Source organism: Cydia fagiglandana, chromosome 2 (assembly GCF_963556715.1).
Source record: "Cydia fagiglandana chromosome 2, ilCydFagi1.1, whole genome shotgun sequence".
Lineage (NCBI taxonomy): Eukaryota > Metazoa > Arthropoda > Insecta > Lepidoptera > Tortricidae > Cydia > Cydia fagiglandana.
The window spans coordinates 4,648,155-4,665,057 of NC_085933.1; the positions used below are offsets into that span (position 1 = coordinate 4,648,155).

The following is a 16,903-nucleotide window of genomic DNA, read 5'->3' on the forward strand; positions in this document are numbered from 1 at the left end:
CATAAATTCGTTTACTAAATTAAAATCATAGCCACAACACACCATACCGAATTGCCACAAACCATTCAGAACAAGGGAGCGTTAACGAAGCGTAAGATTTATCATGAGTATACATATCAGTAGAGTACGTCGAGTAGATCTTGTACTTGCTAGTAATTGCGGTTCCCAACGAAACCCAGCGAGCGCTGTGTCACGGCCGGGCCGGCCCTAGGTTAAAGTCCGCTGCGGCAAATTAACTTATTTTTAACACAAAATTGGTGGGCAAATGCGGACGGGTATACACACTGGCTATACCACAACTTTCACAGCTTAACAGAGATCTTTTTTATATATGTTCATGTTGTAAGTAACACAACATGCTTGTCTTAAATAAGTATGTAATATTTAAATGCCCTAAATGACTTCCATTCTCATAATGACAAGAACGTAAAAACCCTAACGGAATGCTCAATATAAAAACATCATTTAAAATTGTATACAAAAAAACAACAAAGCCCTAAAAGTTACTTAACGATACCTATAAGTACTTTTGAAGTACGGCAGGTGTATCGATTTTTTTACATTAACGAAATGGTAACAATAATAAGGGCTGGGATAACAAAAAACGTGACTACTTCCAGCCTGCTAAGCGTCTGAGATCGTCATTATACGAAAAGAAAGCTTTACATCTACTGAATAAAGTACTATTTAATGCTCAATGACGATTCGACTACCTGCCCTGGGCTGGGCCTAGATCATTGTATGCGATCGAAGTCTTTCACAAAAACCTTTTAAATAGAAAAAGCGCCCAAAGACAGGACGTCTAGACGTTCTTTTTTGTTAGTTCCCAGAACCCGCAGGTAGGGATCTGCCTTACATAAAAACATGCGCTTTGCCTTACCCTTAAGGACTTTAATGTTAATACTATCTTACAATAAGATCACTAACAACAATACACATATTGGCAACAGTTTGGCACTTACTGTAGCATCGACACATTAACTAATTCTCTACTAAGCTCTGTCAATAAAATATTTATCAAGATATTGAGATAGATAGGCTAATATAAATTTTGTACTTTCCTATTTTTACGACTAAGACTAGAACATTGCGGCCACGCCCCCGGTCTCTCCCCTCGCGAAATGATAACATTATTTCAGCGCATCTCAATACAATGTTTTTATTGATCTTACATATTCAATGTCTAGCTGTTTAATAATTTATGGCATACTCGTAAACATGTCATGCTTGAGGCGGTAATAATGAAAGTTTTTACAAACAGCTAGACTAACTCAGGCGTTTGGCAGATTTTTAAATACCTACATTTCCTACTATATTGCGTTTAAAATTCACAACTAAATTTGGCACATAAGTTGCACTAGTTTTAAACCTTTAGCTTCAACAACATAAACTCCGAAACATGGAAATACGTAATGTGTTTAAATAAAGGATTGTAATTCCCCAGAGACTCCTCGCATAGAGTCAGTCAGACATAAACACATTGGGGGTCCCCGCTCAATTTAATTTGCGTTTAACGCGCAATGAACAAATTGGCAGCTCAGCAGTATTCTTTGGCGCCGAAGTATGTGCTGGATATTTTGGGCGGGTGTGTGTGTATGGGCGCCTGGCCGAGCACGGTGTTATTCATGATGAGCACAGAGGCGGGGCAGTTGCGGGACTTGCGGGAGGAGCAGTACCACAGCTGGCGCGTGCTGCTGCGCCGGCGGCTGCAGTTGATGAAGTAGGTGTTGCCCTCGTAGAAAAGCAGCCGCCCGCCGCGCGCCGTCGTCAGGTAGCGGGCCCGTCCTACACACAACCAATGCACAAATACTGTAATATCGTTCTCATACGTAGGCATTCAACTTCCGAATAATAACAAAAAAAACTCACCGTCTACTAATTTTAATAACACGGATTAAGGAACAAATAAAAGGCAAATACAGATAAGTTTCCACTATTTTACTTGAACGCTCGCTATCGATTGAAAGTGCATTTACGTGGCTGTGCCAATTATGTCTAATGACTGCCTGTGAAGATGTCTATAACTTTATCGTTTATAACAAATATCCAATCTCAATTTAACTAAGTGATGTAAATATCTACCAGAAATAACGTGAAAGTACTCGTTTGATATAAACAGTGGAATTGGGTTCAGGCCTTAAACCAGATACGAGTTACGTAATTCAAAACTTCATCGAGTGATCCGGTCAAACCGTTGGAATTATCGTCCAAATTCCAATAGCCTAACTTTCGTACGTGAAGATAAGCAGAAAACTTGATATTAATTACTTTATTTTATACCTATTTATCACATTGTGATGTATCGGATAGCAGTAATTCAGTAAACCAATGCTAACAGTTCATAAAATTACTATATTATCGAGTGCTAAGCACTCGCAACCTAAACATAGAATAGGACGGTTGAGTTATCATGGAATGTATTTTTAACTTGCATAATATGCTCACTACCTATTTGGCTTCTGAAGCCCAACTGTACTTTTTAAAGCCTAACAATCAGTGCAGTGACCCAGCTAGTTGCTATTGTCATCTTGAGCTCTTTACTTTCGGACAAGTAGTACAATTTCGGTATGTAATACAAAAAACAATACCTGGCCGGTACTGGTACCTATAGTAGTAGATGTAAACATCCGAGCATGGGTACTGGGGGCTAGCCAAGATAACAATCGTTGATAGAAAACGCCAGCCGAAACTTAACTAATGTATGGAAATAGTCAGGTGAATTTTAATAGCATCGGTCATTCCGATCCTGATCACTTCCATGCTTTTGTTCTTTCGAAGTATGATTGTCATCTAGGCTAGGCGCCCTGGTGGCGTGGCACGGTCGCGTTTTTATCGCTTGTCACCATGCCTGTCACGTTCTAACAAATATGTAAGTGCGAAAGGGACGCGCATAGTGATAGTCGATAAAAATGGAACCGTGCTGCGCCTGCTGGTTTCTCCAGTAAGTCTCCAGTAAACGATGTGGATAACAACACTCTTATCTCCATGATCGCAATGACGATGGCAATCAACCTTCACCTTTGCTACAAAACCCCACCGTCACCCTTAATCACATTTAGGGCTTACATGTTCTCGAACAAATCTTTGCCCAAACCGTTGGCAAGTTTGCTGAGCTGGCAATCACAGCGGCGGGAGCGCACGGAGAGCCGGCAAGCCGGGGCGTGCTTGAGCGCCGTGCTGCGGCAGCGCGCGACCAGCCAGCAAGCGCGCCATGACACCACCTCTACAACAGTCAAGCTGCATTTATACCCCTGCCAAAATTACCTTCCATCAAGCTTCGACTTAGTCGTAAATATGTATAAGTATGTAACCTAAGCATCTCACAGTCACGGTATTTGGATTTAGAGAGGGATCCTCAAACCGCGGCTTTAATCATTCCTAGACCACTGATAACAACATTTGCGGTTCCTTGAGCTTCTTAAAATCGATCATTTCTACTGCGGTTGGCTCTTCTTTTCAAAAGTTTACCGACCACTACATTAGGACATTACGGTGTCCAACCACACCCAGCTAAGATTTAAATCTATACAGTTATCGTCGTGTTGCAGTACGAGTTTTTAAAATAAGAAGTTTCTCAGTTTGACAACAAAGACGGTATGGTTTGTCTAATCCTGTCCTGTTTATTCGAATATTTATTTAAACTTGAATTTTCAATGAAATGGGATAAATGATCGAAAACTACTCTCATATCATGAATGAAAATGTTTATTTCATGTCACATGTCATATTAATACTAAATTCAAACTAAACACAAGTAAGTGTAACATTCAACTAACGTTATTAAAATAACGCAAAAAAAAAGACAATTTGCAAAAGTCACTTTGTAAGTATTACTTATGCTAGGTCAGGATTCAAGAAATTCTAAAATGCATAGAAGGTGCAGACGATGAGTTACATTTTTGCTGTCATAAGAAATATGTACGGAACTTAAACTAGTAACATTGCTATATCGTTAAATAAAGCTGAATAAAAAATCGAATCATAAATGGTGCATATGATCCTCGGCCCAGCTATCCTCAAGATTAATTCTTGCCTTAAATTAAAATATATAATAAATACACGTAACCAATTTGAAATTATTTATGTGCTCTCTGAGGGTTAATAATTGATTTTGAAATTAATATTTAATAAACAATATAATGAGAAAAAAAATCTTACGTAAACTTTGCACTCGGTTCAAATTGGTTACTTGTAGAGAATGTAGACTATAATCAAATAAATTATTCAATTATGTAGTCATTATGTATAAATGCTAAACGCAACAGATACCTATAACTTCTCATCTCGCAGTTGTATTTAACCAGATGTCAATGATGCTTCGCTTCTAAAATCTATATTTAGATTTTTAAAAATGTGTAGTTAGTACAGTCATTATAGATTTTGACCCGTGAATAATTAGTTCTTGGATTATTTTTTCGTAGGTTCCTCGGGGGGGTCACTGGGAGTGTAAATTCAAAAAGTAGGCTGAATCAGGCTCCTGCGTATATTCGAAAAATGGTTTTTTTCCAAAATAACGGTTTTTCTTCAATAACTCGGCCATTTTTGATTTTACAGTAAAACCGTAAGGACAAAAACTGTAGGAAATTTGATTCTCTACAAGTTAGTCCAGTCATTATATCCAAAAAACCGACCCTTCCCGTGAATAATCATTTCTTGGATTTTTTTCGTACGTCCCTCGGGGGAATCACTGGGAGTGTAAATTCAAAAAGTAGACTGAATCAGGGTCCTGTCTATATTCGAAAAACGGTTTTTCTTGAATAACTCGGTCATTTTTGATTTTACAGTAAAACCGTGAGGACAAAAATTTTAGAAAATTTGCTTCTCTACAAGTTTGTTTCCCTTCATTTATGCCGTAAAGCGTGGAACATAGGAGATAATGATAATATTTTGAATTTGTCGCGTTTTTCAGGTTTATTTTCTAAAATATCGATTTTGGGGGAATAAAGGTGGGAACCAAAATTGTTCAGAATTTGATTCTCTACAAGTTTAGTCCTCTTCATTTATGTCGTAAAGTTGAAAATAAACGAGATGTTGAAAATATTTTGAATTTGTCGCTTTTTTCAAATTTTATTTCCAAACTATCGATCCTAGAAGAAAAATTGTGAGGACCAAACTTGTAGAGAATTAAATTTTCTAAAATTTTTGTCCTCACGGTTTTACTGTAAAATCAAAAATGACCGAGTTAGTCAAGAAAAACCGTTTTTCGAATATACACAGGACCCTGATTCAGTCTACTTTTTGAATTTACACTCCCAGTGATTCCCCCGAGGGACGTACGAAAAAAAAATCCAAGAACTGATTATTCACGGGAAGGGTCGGTTTTTTGGATATAATGACTGGACTAACTTGTAGAGAATCAAATTTCCTACAGTTTTTGTCCTTACGATTTTACTGTAAAATCAAAAATGGCCGAGTTATTGAAGAAAAACCGTTTTTTTTGGAAAAAAACCATTTTTCGAATATACGCAGGAGCCTGATTCAGCCTACTTTTTGAATTTACACTCCCAGTGACCCCCCCGAGGGACCTACGAAAAAAAAATCCAAGAACTAATTATTCACGGGTAGGGTCGATTTTTTGGATATAATGACTGTACTAAGTTACGAAGTAAAGCACAAAACAAATATCTTATTCATTAATCGTAACATATAATCATATAGGTAACCGAATCACGAAATGTAAATCGTAAACTTCAAAATATAAGGCCTAACAGTAAAGGAGTTATTAAATTTTAGAAAGATTGTACGCACAATGTCCGAACCAAATCACAGAGAAAAAAACCGAAATAAAGTCTAGTCTACATAGATGTATGTATTTATGCTTAACCGCCTATAAAATGTAATGACAGGTGTGCGGTACGGCTGACCGCTTCTGCCGCCGCATCCGTCGCCCCGGAGTCCGATCCAATTATAACAACTTGGTACGGTTTTGATATTATTTTGATACGACCTTGAAGATTATTAAATTACAATTGACATCCAGTTACCAATCGCATTAAATACAGTGTTTAATTTTTAATATTCAAATGAAGGAACAAAAAAAGAGATCCTTATATGTATTTGTTTTAAGACGCCACTAGGTCGATTTTGGAGATAACAAAACCTACAAATTGTCCGAGAAAACAGCGTTTCGGTAAACAAAATGACATAGGTAGGTAATTTCAATTAGTTGTACATGCATTAATCTTATAGTTATTCATAAGTTCTGGTTGATAGGCCTACATAAATAAAGCATATTTGAATTTTGAAGTTACGTTACAGAATTTACTAAGTATGTTTGATTTCCGGATGGGCGTGAAGCTCTTGAAAATCCTCAAAATGTAGTTTTTCTCCAAAACCTACGAAATGTTTCTTAAGAACCGATTAGTCTCTTTTGGTTTCCGATTTCCGTAACTGAATTAACATCCTGTATAATATAAGAACGACCCCAGCCTTAGAATATCCGGCCAAAACACTTGTTTCACAGCGGGACCGACACGAACGATAACAATGCCATTTGTTGCGTGACACAAATGATGCCATGCTAAACGTTATTTTAGTTAGAGATGGAAACCTGTTCCAGGGGTCCATTTCTCGAACGTTCTCTTAGAATAATAATGTTATTTATTCACGAACTGTCAAATCTCATGGGTTTCCATGATAACGCGCAAATAATAATAGTTTAAAACTGTTTAAAAATGGTTTCCACTCCGTACGAATAACGACTCGGTTTTCAAAGTTGATATTTTCTCGGTTCGATTTAGACACTGCGCGATTCGCTAATTCAGGAAAAATAAAAAAAATATATTTAATTGCCTAATAACAAAAATCATATCCGATGCCCATATAACTTTGTCCCATTACTTAAAAACAATTTTTAATAATAGTAATAGTACCTACCTAGTAAAATAAGTAATACATTTAAGTTTAAAAAGTATAGTACCTCTACTACGGCCATGAAATACTAAAGGAACATTTAATTGTACTCATAGTCATACCAACATTAAGTGTAACTTAAATTTCTTTTGCGCAATCAGTGGTTATTGAGTTGAACCTAGAGTTGGATGAATGTAATTCTTGGATGATAATCAATTTTCGAGTCGACCTGGCGCAGATTGGTGACTAGTGTTTAGTATGGAATTTACTAGGTCTGGGTCAACGGTTAACCCCTGACTGTCAGTAGTGTCAGTAGAGTCCGAGTCTAACCTAACTGGGACAAAGTTTGGGAATCGCAGTCACAAGGTCCGACGTTTTTGCAGTCTCTCATATGCCCGTTTCGCCTTAGCTTTCCACCTGTTTCTCTGCTGCCTGAGTTCGACGGGGCTCATGTCCTTTACGAGTTTCTTGGTCCTGTGGTATCTTTCTTTGTTTTTACGTCTCAATTCGGCCTCTTTCGCGGGGTCTTCCCTGATTTTCTGCATGTAGCGTCGTTGTTGCTCGGCGCGGGTCATCTTGCGTGGTTTCTGGTCCGTCGCCGTCAGAAGGCAGTTCACTACGTCGTCTGGGATGACAGTCACGATCCCCTCAGATACGGGTTCCTCTTGGGTTGGGGCTGAGCTTGTATTGGCTGCAAAACGTTCGCTTCTTAGTAAAATATTTGATGACTGTTATAATATTCTCGAGACGATATTATGGGCTTACAAGACAACTTAATAAGAAACGCATAAAAATAAAACAAGTCCTTAATCAATTATAAAATGTTTATTATCAAGTAAACTCAAAAACAAATATTATCAAGTAATTTTAGAACGCCATTTGAGTTAGATCCTTTTTTTTCACTGATATATTGTGTTAAATTTGTTAAATGTCAAAAAGTATCGCCATCTACTCGAGGATAAGCCAAAGGTTTATGGTGCCATATTTTCGAGCGATGGCTTTCAGAGGCGAGGATTTGAAATTCTCTTTGCTAAAGAGTTAAGTTAGTTTATTAGAAGATCTCTTCAGCCGATAACTATTGCGGGAAAGTTCAGTCAATAATCAATCCATTCAAACTGGTATGAGTGTATTATAATTAGTATACAATACCGTATTGAGTAGGTATTAGGTTCGTTATCCGATTAATTTAGCAATAAATTCCACTCATAGCCTATTTAAGCATATCAAAAACAAATCCTTACAAAAATAACAAAAAAATCGTAAGTTTCATCATTAATTGGAGTCAAATATCAGCAAAAAATAACAATATGGAAACAAGTCATAACATAAATAAAGCCGCCGCTACAAAACATGTTATTACATTTAAATAAAATTTGTAACAGGAAAACGCATCAAAATAAAACCATGTCTACGTGACTTAGGTAGCAAGCGCTTCCTTCCTGAACACATGTAGTGCCATATTTTCGCATTCAGAAACTTTCGCGGGGAGACATTACGACAAGAGTAACGTAAAAAGGACTTTATTATTGCATTGGGATGTTATATTTTATAGTCGCGAGACGGCCCTCCCGCGTGGGACGCGTGGAGACGGGCTGGGGATTCTGGGTCGTTATCGATTTGGGGCCCCATCACCACTCGCGGCACTCGCGCACGCGTAGGGTGGTACCACCACAGTGTCGACATAACCTAAGCCTTAGGCTCGCGGCTCTTGTAATTACATGAAGCTTTTTATGCAGCATCTTTCTCGAATCCTAGCGCGTATTTTGAATGGAGTTCACAGCTGTAGCGGAGTGTCGGTTTGTCAAATATGGATAGACATTTATGACCGACCGATACAACTGACATACTTTTATACATTATATAAACACATTTTGGTATTTTTAGGGTTCCGTACCTCAAAAGGAAAAAACGGAACCCTTATAGGATCACTCGTGCGTCTGTCTGTCTGTCCGTCTATCACAGCCTATTTTCTCGGAAACTACTGGACCAATTAAGTTCAAATTTGGTACATCTATGTAAATTAGTGACCCAAAGATGAACATGTTTTTTTTTATAATTTTAAAATACATAGGTTCGAAGTTATTTAAGAGTTTTTTACCTGTAGATGATAGGAAAACCTATTAGAAGCGTGAGTCGGACTTATGTACGGATAGTACAGTCATTATATCCAAAAAACCGTCCCTACCCGTGAATAATTAGTTCTTGGATTTTTTTTTCGTAGGTCCCTCGGGGGGGTCACTGGGAGTGTAAATTCAAAAAGTAGGCTTAATCAGGCTCCTGCGTATATTCAAAAAATGGTTTTTTTTTCCAAAAAACGGTTTTTCTTCAATAACTCGGCCATTTTTTATTTTACAGTAAAACCGTAAGGACAAAAATTGTAGGAAATTTGATTCTCTACAAGTTAGTCCAGTCATTATATCAAAAAAAACCGACCCTTCCCGTGAATAATCAGTTCTTGGATTTTTTTTCGTACGTCCCTCGGGGGAATCACTGGGAGTGTAAATTCAAAAAGTAGACTGAATCAGGGTCCTGTGTATATTCGAAAAACGGTTTTTCTTGAATAACTCGGTCATTTTTGATTTTACAGTAAAACCGTGAGGACAAAAATTGTTCAGAATTTGATTCTCTACAACTTTGTTTCCCTTCATTTATGCCGTAAAGCGTGGAACATAGGAGATAATGATAATATTTTGAATTTGTCGCGTTTTTCAGGTTTAATTTCTAAAATATCGATTTTGGGGGAAAGATGGTGGGAACCAAAATTGTTCAGAATTTGATTCTCTACAAGTTTAGTCCTCTTCATTTATGTCGTAAAGTTGAAAATAAACGATATGTTGAAAATATTTTGAATTTGTCGCTTTTTTCAAATTTTATTTCCAAACTATCGATCCTAGAAGAAAAATTATGAGGACCAAACTTGTAGAGAATCAAATTTTCTAAAATTTTTGTACTTACGGTTTTACTGTAAAATCAAAAATGACCGAGTTATTCAAGAAAAACCGTTTTTGGAATATACACAGGGCCCTGATACAGTCTACTTTTTGAATTTACACTCCCAGTGATTCCCCCGAGGGAAGTACGAAAAAAAATCCAAGAACTGATTATTCCCGGGAAGGGTCGGTTTTTGGGATATAATGACTGGACTAACTTGTAGAGAATCAAATTTCCTACAATTTTTGTCCTTACGGTTTTACTGTAAAATCAAAAATGGCCGAGTTATTGAAGAAAAACCGTTTTTTGGAAAAAAAAACCATTTTTTGAATATACGCAGGAGCCTGATTAAGCCTACTTTTTGAATTTACACTCCCAGTGACCCCCCCGAGGGACCTACGAAAAAAAAATCCAAGAACTAATTATTCACGGGTCAAAATCTATAATGACTGTACTAGGAGCCCTAGCGCGAGACCGACTCGCACTTGGCCGGTTTCTTTCAAGGTACCTACACCTGTGTAGCCACTGCCATTGATTGATAGTGTTCCTAATAAAAAGGCAATGTCGTTCAATTACATATGAGTGTCATAGAAACATTTAATACACAGTGGCTTATTACAATCACGGCAGTAAGATTTAATTTTTTTGACTTTTGTATTGGCTTCCCGACTGCACAGAGTGATACGCAGATTTACGTAGCAGCCTACACATTTCCTTCGCTTATCACCTTTTTTTTCCAACGTATGGTTTTTCTTTAGCGTCACAGTACGGGGATTAACTGAAACAATACAGCAATAAGTTCTTTCCAGTTTTTTTTATATTATGTACTTAACCGATTATCCCATAGTATAATACGAGTAGGTACAAATATTGTCGGCGTTCGTGGTCGAACGAAAATAGTCTTTCAGTCTCGTTGTTTTTTTTAAACAGGATTAAATATAACAATAATGTCAAAGTTGATAAAATGTATACATATCTTTGACATCGACTGTGCGGACTTTGACTCACTGGCAAATGCAATACCTACATTACGTGTATTGCACATAAACATAGGCTTAAATACGTATTTCGTGTTTAAAAATATTCTACGTTTAAATATAGCTCTATCTTTTATATCTTTACAATTCATTAATATACTCTATGAGCTCTGCACCAGAGCGAAACCACTTGAATCTAGGTGCCTAATAGAGAGCTTTTTCTTTAAGCACGTTTCTAGTAACCGTTAGCTAATCAAAAACGTGTTCTGTGCCTAAAAACCTACACAAAAAATAGAAGGCTAAAAATGCAAATTAAAACTGGAACTCTACCACGTGTATGCAAATGATGCCAAACAAGACAAATAAATAAGAAGACCACAACAATATACATAAGACGTACCTAGTCATCATATTCAATTTGTAGCAACACAGTTTGATATAGGTAGCGCTAAATATAGCCCTAACGTAAAATAGACTTACATAATTTATATAGTACCTACACCCTCCTCCCTACGCCCTACGCATCTTCTACGCAGTACGCTACGCACCCTACACCTACTCCCTAGTCCTAAAGCCCTGCTACCAAATTCAAAGAAGTTTTTTTCTCGACTGTATATGGCCCTGGTATAACTTGAACTCTAGGTCTGTAAAAACCGCGAGTAATCTGATATCACCCTTACGCTGGTTCGTCAAAGTCGTTAGGTAAGCGTTCAGTTCCTAGCAGAGTTGATATTCACTTATATCTCGTATCACTGCGTTATACGCGAACCAGTATATGCGTGATCGACGATTACGCAGATATTACAGATCTAAAGGTCAAATTATACTAGAGAAGAGGTTACTGTCGGGGGGAAATGTGTCGTAAAAATAGCTGTTTACTCGCTCACGTGGCGTGGTCCCAGAGCGTCAGCAACGGGGCGATAACGGCCTGGCAACTCTACTGCGCGCCGTGCGAACAGGGCTCCGAGTATGTTGGCGTTGGCTACTGTCATTCATTCACGGTTCGAGCACGCCTGTATTTACTCGATATCGTACGTTGTACGCACTACGTAGTATCAAAATGTTTTTAGATGTTGGGCCACGCATTGCTTCTATAAAAATAAACCTTACACCAAGAGCTGTTTTTGAACATTAATAACTCGTGTACATTATTAACGATTTTTTTTATATTAGGTAGTGCTTGTTACTAGTACCTATGTTTCTAACAAAACATTTAATTAAACCTTACGAATTGAAAAACACATCCATGTTTTAAATAAAAAGCCGGCCTATAATCAGAATCAGAATCATAAAGAGTATAAAGGCCCTGTACGTATCATAAATTAACTAGCGATTACCATAACTACCTATTTTTTTTGTGTAGGCACAACTAATAGTTATTTGTAGGCCACGTCATCCGAGCTAGTATACCTACCAAAACATCGGGCATTCACATCGAGTTCCGTCATAAACATAAAAAACCAGCATCTAGTTAACTAGTGTAGATACCTACCTACATAATACGATACGCGTGTAAGATACCGGTAAATACGCCAACTACAGAATGCCAATGATCTTAGCAGCTAAACAAGTAAACAACGCGCACGTGCGGCGCGGAGCGAGGGGGGACGTAACAACCGGCAACCTAAATATCAAAATTAGGGCATTCAACGTAACTAGGCTGCACCCGGAAGGCTGGCACGCCCACATCCCGTGCCCTGCCGAAGTTTCTTCTTTCATAACTTTATAGGTCGTATTGATCCGACACAACTGCGCAAATCATGTCGCTCCCGGATACGGTATTGCAACGCAGTATCAGGAAAACTGTGCCTAAACAGATCTATATTATGTTTCTGGGGCTTTGTAGGCCGCGCTCGGCGCTCGCCTCCGCGTGGCTCCCACGGCGAATCGGCTTCTGTTGCTATTATAATTTAGGGGTTACTGAAACGCTTTCAACGATATTTTAATGATAATATTTATGTTATTGAAACTTGTCACATGAGCGAAGTAACACAAAATAATACATTGTTTAACTTAACATTTTCGAACTCGTATAAAAATACAGGTCATGTCATTTAATAAAAAACTTAACAGTTTCGTCTCGAGTCTGCCTCTAAATTATAATTTAATTATTAAGTACCTAATACAAAACGTTAAGTACCTACGTATTAATTAATTAGTTAAGTATAATACCCTAGCACTTTTCTCTTTTAAATCTTTTCTTTTCATAGGAACTTCGCTAAATTTTATGAAAACTTCAACAATATTTTTCATCACAATATCAGAAGCTGCTTGGTAGAAAAAAAAAACAATAAAAATCTCGTAATGATGGACATATATAAAAAAAAGTAATAAAAAACACAAATAAAAAAATTTGTTGTCCTTAAACTACTTACCTAATAAAAAAATCCGTCCAAAACATCGATTTGTCGTAAACGTAAAAAAAAATATAAAATAAAAATATCACAAATGAAAATACAGTTTCAGCTACCTAGCAATCAACGTTGAGAACTTCTATCAATGTACCCATCCAATGGCATATTAAATATACCAAAGCATCCAAGCCGTCAGCTTATAAAAAAGGCCTTTGCACCAGCAGTAAGTCCTAGGCCTGTTTTATAAGGGGTCTAATTCCCTGCTAGTCCGGGCTACCTGTACCGGTGGTACACGTCCTTCCGGCGCACGTACTTGCCGTCCGGCGTGAAGTAGTAGTTAGGCGGGCGGTGTATGTGCCGGCCGCGCACCAGGAACAGCACGTCGCCCTGCCGGCCCGTCGCGGGCGCCGTAATCACGTCCGCGCGGCACCCCGCCATGTCCCTAGACGAGCAGTACCACTGCTTCCTCCCGTGAGCTTGTAGATTCTTCAGGTAGAACGTGTACCCGTCGTGCAGCAGCAGATTCTTCCCCGTCCTCGACGGCACGTATATCGCCGGGGCTGTATCAAGCGACCGTATCAGTCCATTTTATAAATTGGTCACGGTTTTAGTGACCATGCCGGGTGCCTAAAACCTGATCTGAGCAGTCAATAACCTCTCGGGTTCGGCTACAGATGGCTGTGGGAACCTGGCATGTGGGCGTGTAAGGGCTAATGAATTTTAAATTACTGACTCTACATTACTATACAAGTCATTATTAAGTTGACTAAGTATACGAATGAAAGGTGAATGCAAGTTTACTTTCGTGAGAAGATTAGCATCTAATATATGTAGATATAAAGCGTGTGTCTGAAAAGGTAGTAAAGGAGTATAAGTAAAACCATGTCCATCCAGTATCGGGTCTTTTTAAATATTCTTCTAGTAATAAATAGATTTCCGTCTAAAACTGTATGGTAACAAAACAAATAATGATGACAATCAAGAATAACAAAATATACAATATTCTAGTAGGTAATAGACAATTGAAATCTGATAATCCAATCATATGATTATTACAATATAAATATAATAAATGGTTTTATTTTGATACAAGATAAAACGAGACCTTGGTATTAAATTACTAATAATACCTATTGTATACACAGTTAAATGTTAATATTGTTTTATTATTTGTGGCACATAATTTATCTTTGCGGAGTGACACACGACATGAAATATTGATAGGAACTGTCAAGTGATCTAAAGTACCTACCTACCTATCGATAGCCCAACACGAACTATAAAATGACGGCTGAATCTAGTTCTTTATTCGTTGGTTTTAGGGACTGCGTAAAGTATACCAATTAGAGAGACATGTCATATAAATTACAAATGTAATTTGAGAAAAATAGAATGAGGATATTCTTTGAGAATATCTCATATTGTAATAAAACTTGTGACATTTAAATACAACCGTACCCTGATTTTATAGGATATGGATTTGACTATAGGAACCACTATTAGGACGCCAATATCGCTGAAATTTCCTTTTACATCGCCAGGCATAGAGACATACTCGACGACCATCTCTATCCTATTAACTTACAAGGCAGCTCGATTATGGAAGAACGTCAAGCGAACCGTTAAAAGCTTACCATTTCTTGAAAGACTTACCTGAGCCCCGAAACACATGCTCGACGCTGACGCCGAAAGAGTGCGTTTCGTGACTGAGGCATTATCTGGACCGTTGGGCGAGTATGTCTCTACGCCCTAACACGACTGAAACGGCCATGGAATGTATGAGCTATGAAGTACTGGAGCCAGTGGCGGGCGCAGCGAGCCGCTCGCCGTACAATCGGAACAGCTCATGGAGATGGCGCATGGACAGCTGGCGCGAGGCGGCGGGCGCCCGCGCTCGCGGCGGTCAGGCGGCGTGGTTGTGCGCACCCCCTACGGCCACCACCTGCACATAGATGAAGACAAACTTTATCTAACGTTATACATCACACTGTTGTCTGTATTTAGAACTTCTAATAACACAATAAAAGTTCAAAATACAGTGAATTATGTACAAAAAAACTGTACAACCCTCGTTTTGTACATAATTCACAATCTCAGGAGGATAGTATAACATGGTGTAGGATGTAACTCAGTACGAGTAGGTACATTCTCGCGGCGAAGCATTAAAAAATAAAATTACACCTTTCTGGTGACCTCGCGCTCTATAGTCCATAATGTAATGGGCGAATAACTAGAATCGGACCACGCTAAATTTTCCTGTCAAGTATGGCACTCTTATGGGATATAGTTACTTATATCATCTTATATGCATTGTTACAGTCAAGTCAAAGTAAATGTGATCAGAGTCTACTATACAGGTGTATTAGTATTAGACAATACCAACCTCTCGATGGAAGGTCCTCAACGTCGCCGTGCACTGGAAGCGGCCCCGCGCCGCGCAGTACCACAGCACCTTGGGCTGGTTGCGGTACGCATTGTGCGGCCGGTACAGGTACCCGTCCAGCATCAGCTTCGGGTACCCCGTCTCGTTGTATATAACGCGCACTGGAAAACCCCAACCGTTAATACAAATTACTAAACAACTGTAGCCTCATGAGCCAGAAGCAATTGTTTGGCTTTTTAATTTGGAACTCTTAGGGCCAGTTTCACCAACCACAATTAACAGACTGATCAACGGCAAGCAGCAGAGAACTATGAAACATTCCGTACAATCAAATTCAGCGAACGCTAAAACGGTGACAGACGGATTGGTGCAACCGACCCTTAGTTACGCTACAAAAGTTCAGAATAGATTATGAAATATGTATAAAAATAAATTTGGTTACCTTTTATAAATTTAGGTAGGTAGAGGTTAATGAAAGAACAATCAGTGATTTTATGTTGAGTATTCAGATGTAACGAAATACTTTACAATTGTCTGATTGATCCATTCAGGTACACAAGTATAAAATATAAATGTGGCATTACCACTTCCAACGTGTATAAAACGTATGTACCTAATGTTTCTAAAAGCTTAAACAAACTATGTATTTACAAATATGTATGAAATATCAACAAGAAGATACGTATAAAATCAATTGATTTTCCTTATCTTATCTGAGCACAACGCCTACTCTACGGCCGAGGCCGGGAACGTAAAATAATCATTTCCGAGAAGAGAAACCTACGCGGCTTACAACCTAATAGAGAACATTTTCATTTAGGCTTAATGAGGTAATATTTAATATATTTTTTATGTTTATCTTTATTGTGTTATTTATGTATTATGTTTATACTATCAGTCACGTTCATATGATCTAAATTCTAAAAGCTATATTTTAGGATTAAGTAAAATATGCAGCAAGTCCTGCTTGTAATTAAAACTATGAAGGAATATACATTTTCACCTTTACCGCATATTGGTCCATATATGGCCGTCATAAATTTTATTCTACTCTATTGACAGCTATTCAAGTTCAAATTTAAACAAATAATTATATATGCCATGCAGTAAAAGGATAATGGCATACATTACACGTGTCTTATACGATAAAATACTATGTTCTTCTTCCTCATTTGTCAAAACATAGACACATCACTTTTATTAAAATATGCCCCAAGGTAAGTTTGTGACACCCTCTCAACATTTCTTTAATCGATTAGCTAAATCAAATTGTCAGATGTGAAAGATTAAAAGACAAAATTTTCACAAAGTCATGTTGCTCCAAAATTAAACAGACGTGATCAATGTATATGTAGGTATGTTGCGAATTTACTTATCCGATAAAAAAGGTGAATAGACTTGTGTGT

At 37.9% G+C, this 16,903-nt stretch overlaps 1 protein-coding gene across 8 annotated transcripts in view; it reads right to left on the bottom strand.

Annotated features, from left to right (window-relative positions):
• Nucleotides 1–16,903, bottom strand: part of LOC134673718 (protein tramtrack, beta isoform) — a 93,240-nt gene that overhangs the window by 29,650 nt on the left and 46,687 nt on the right. Inside the window, exons 5-6 of one of the 8 annotated variants that reach the window (XM_063531778.1) lie at nt 3,067–3,223; nt 1,605–1,785 (exon numbers count right to left, since the gene is read on the bottom strand). The exons of 4 other annotated variants lie outside the window; for them this stretch is intronic. In XM_063531778.1, the coding sequence (XP_063387848.1) occupies nt 1,620–1,785; nt 3,067–3,223 (323 nt within the window). In that variant the 3' untranslated portion in view covers nt 1,605–1,619. Of the gene's footprint in view, nt 1–1,522; nt 1,786–3,066; nt 3,224–7,196; nt 7,544–12,700; nt 13,675–16,903 lie in introns of those variants that run through there. 3 more of the 8 variants (XM_063531859.1, XM_063531762.1, XM_063531826.1) reach the window with 3 other exon arrangements.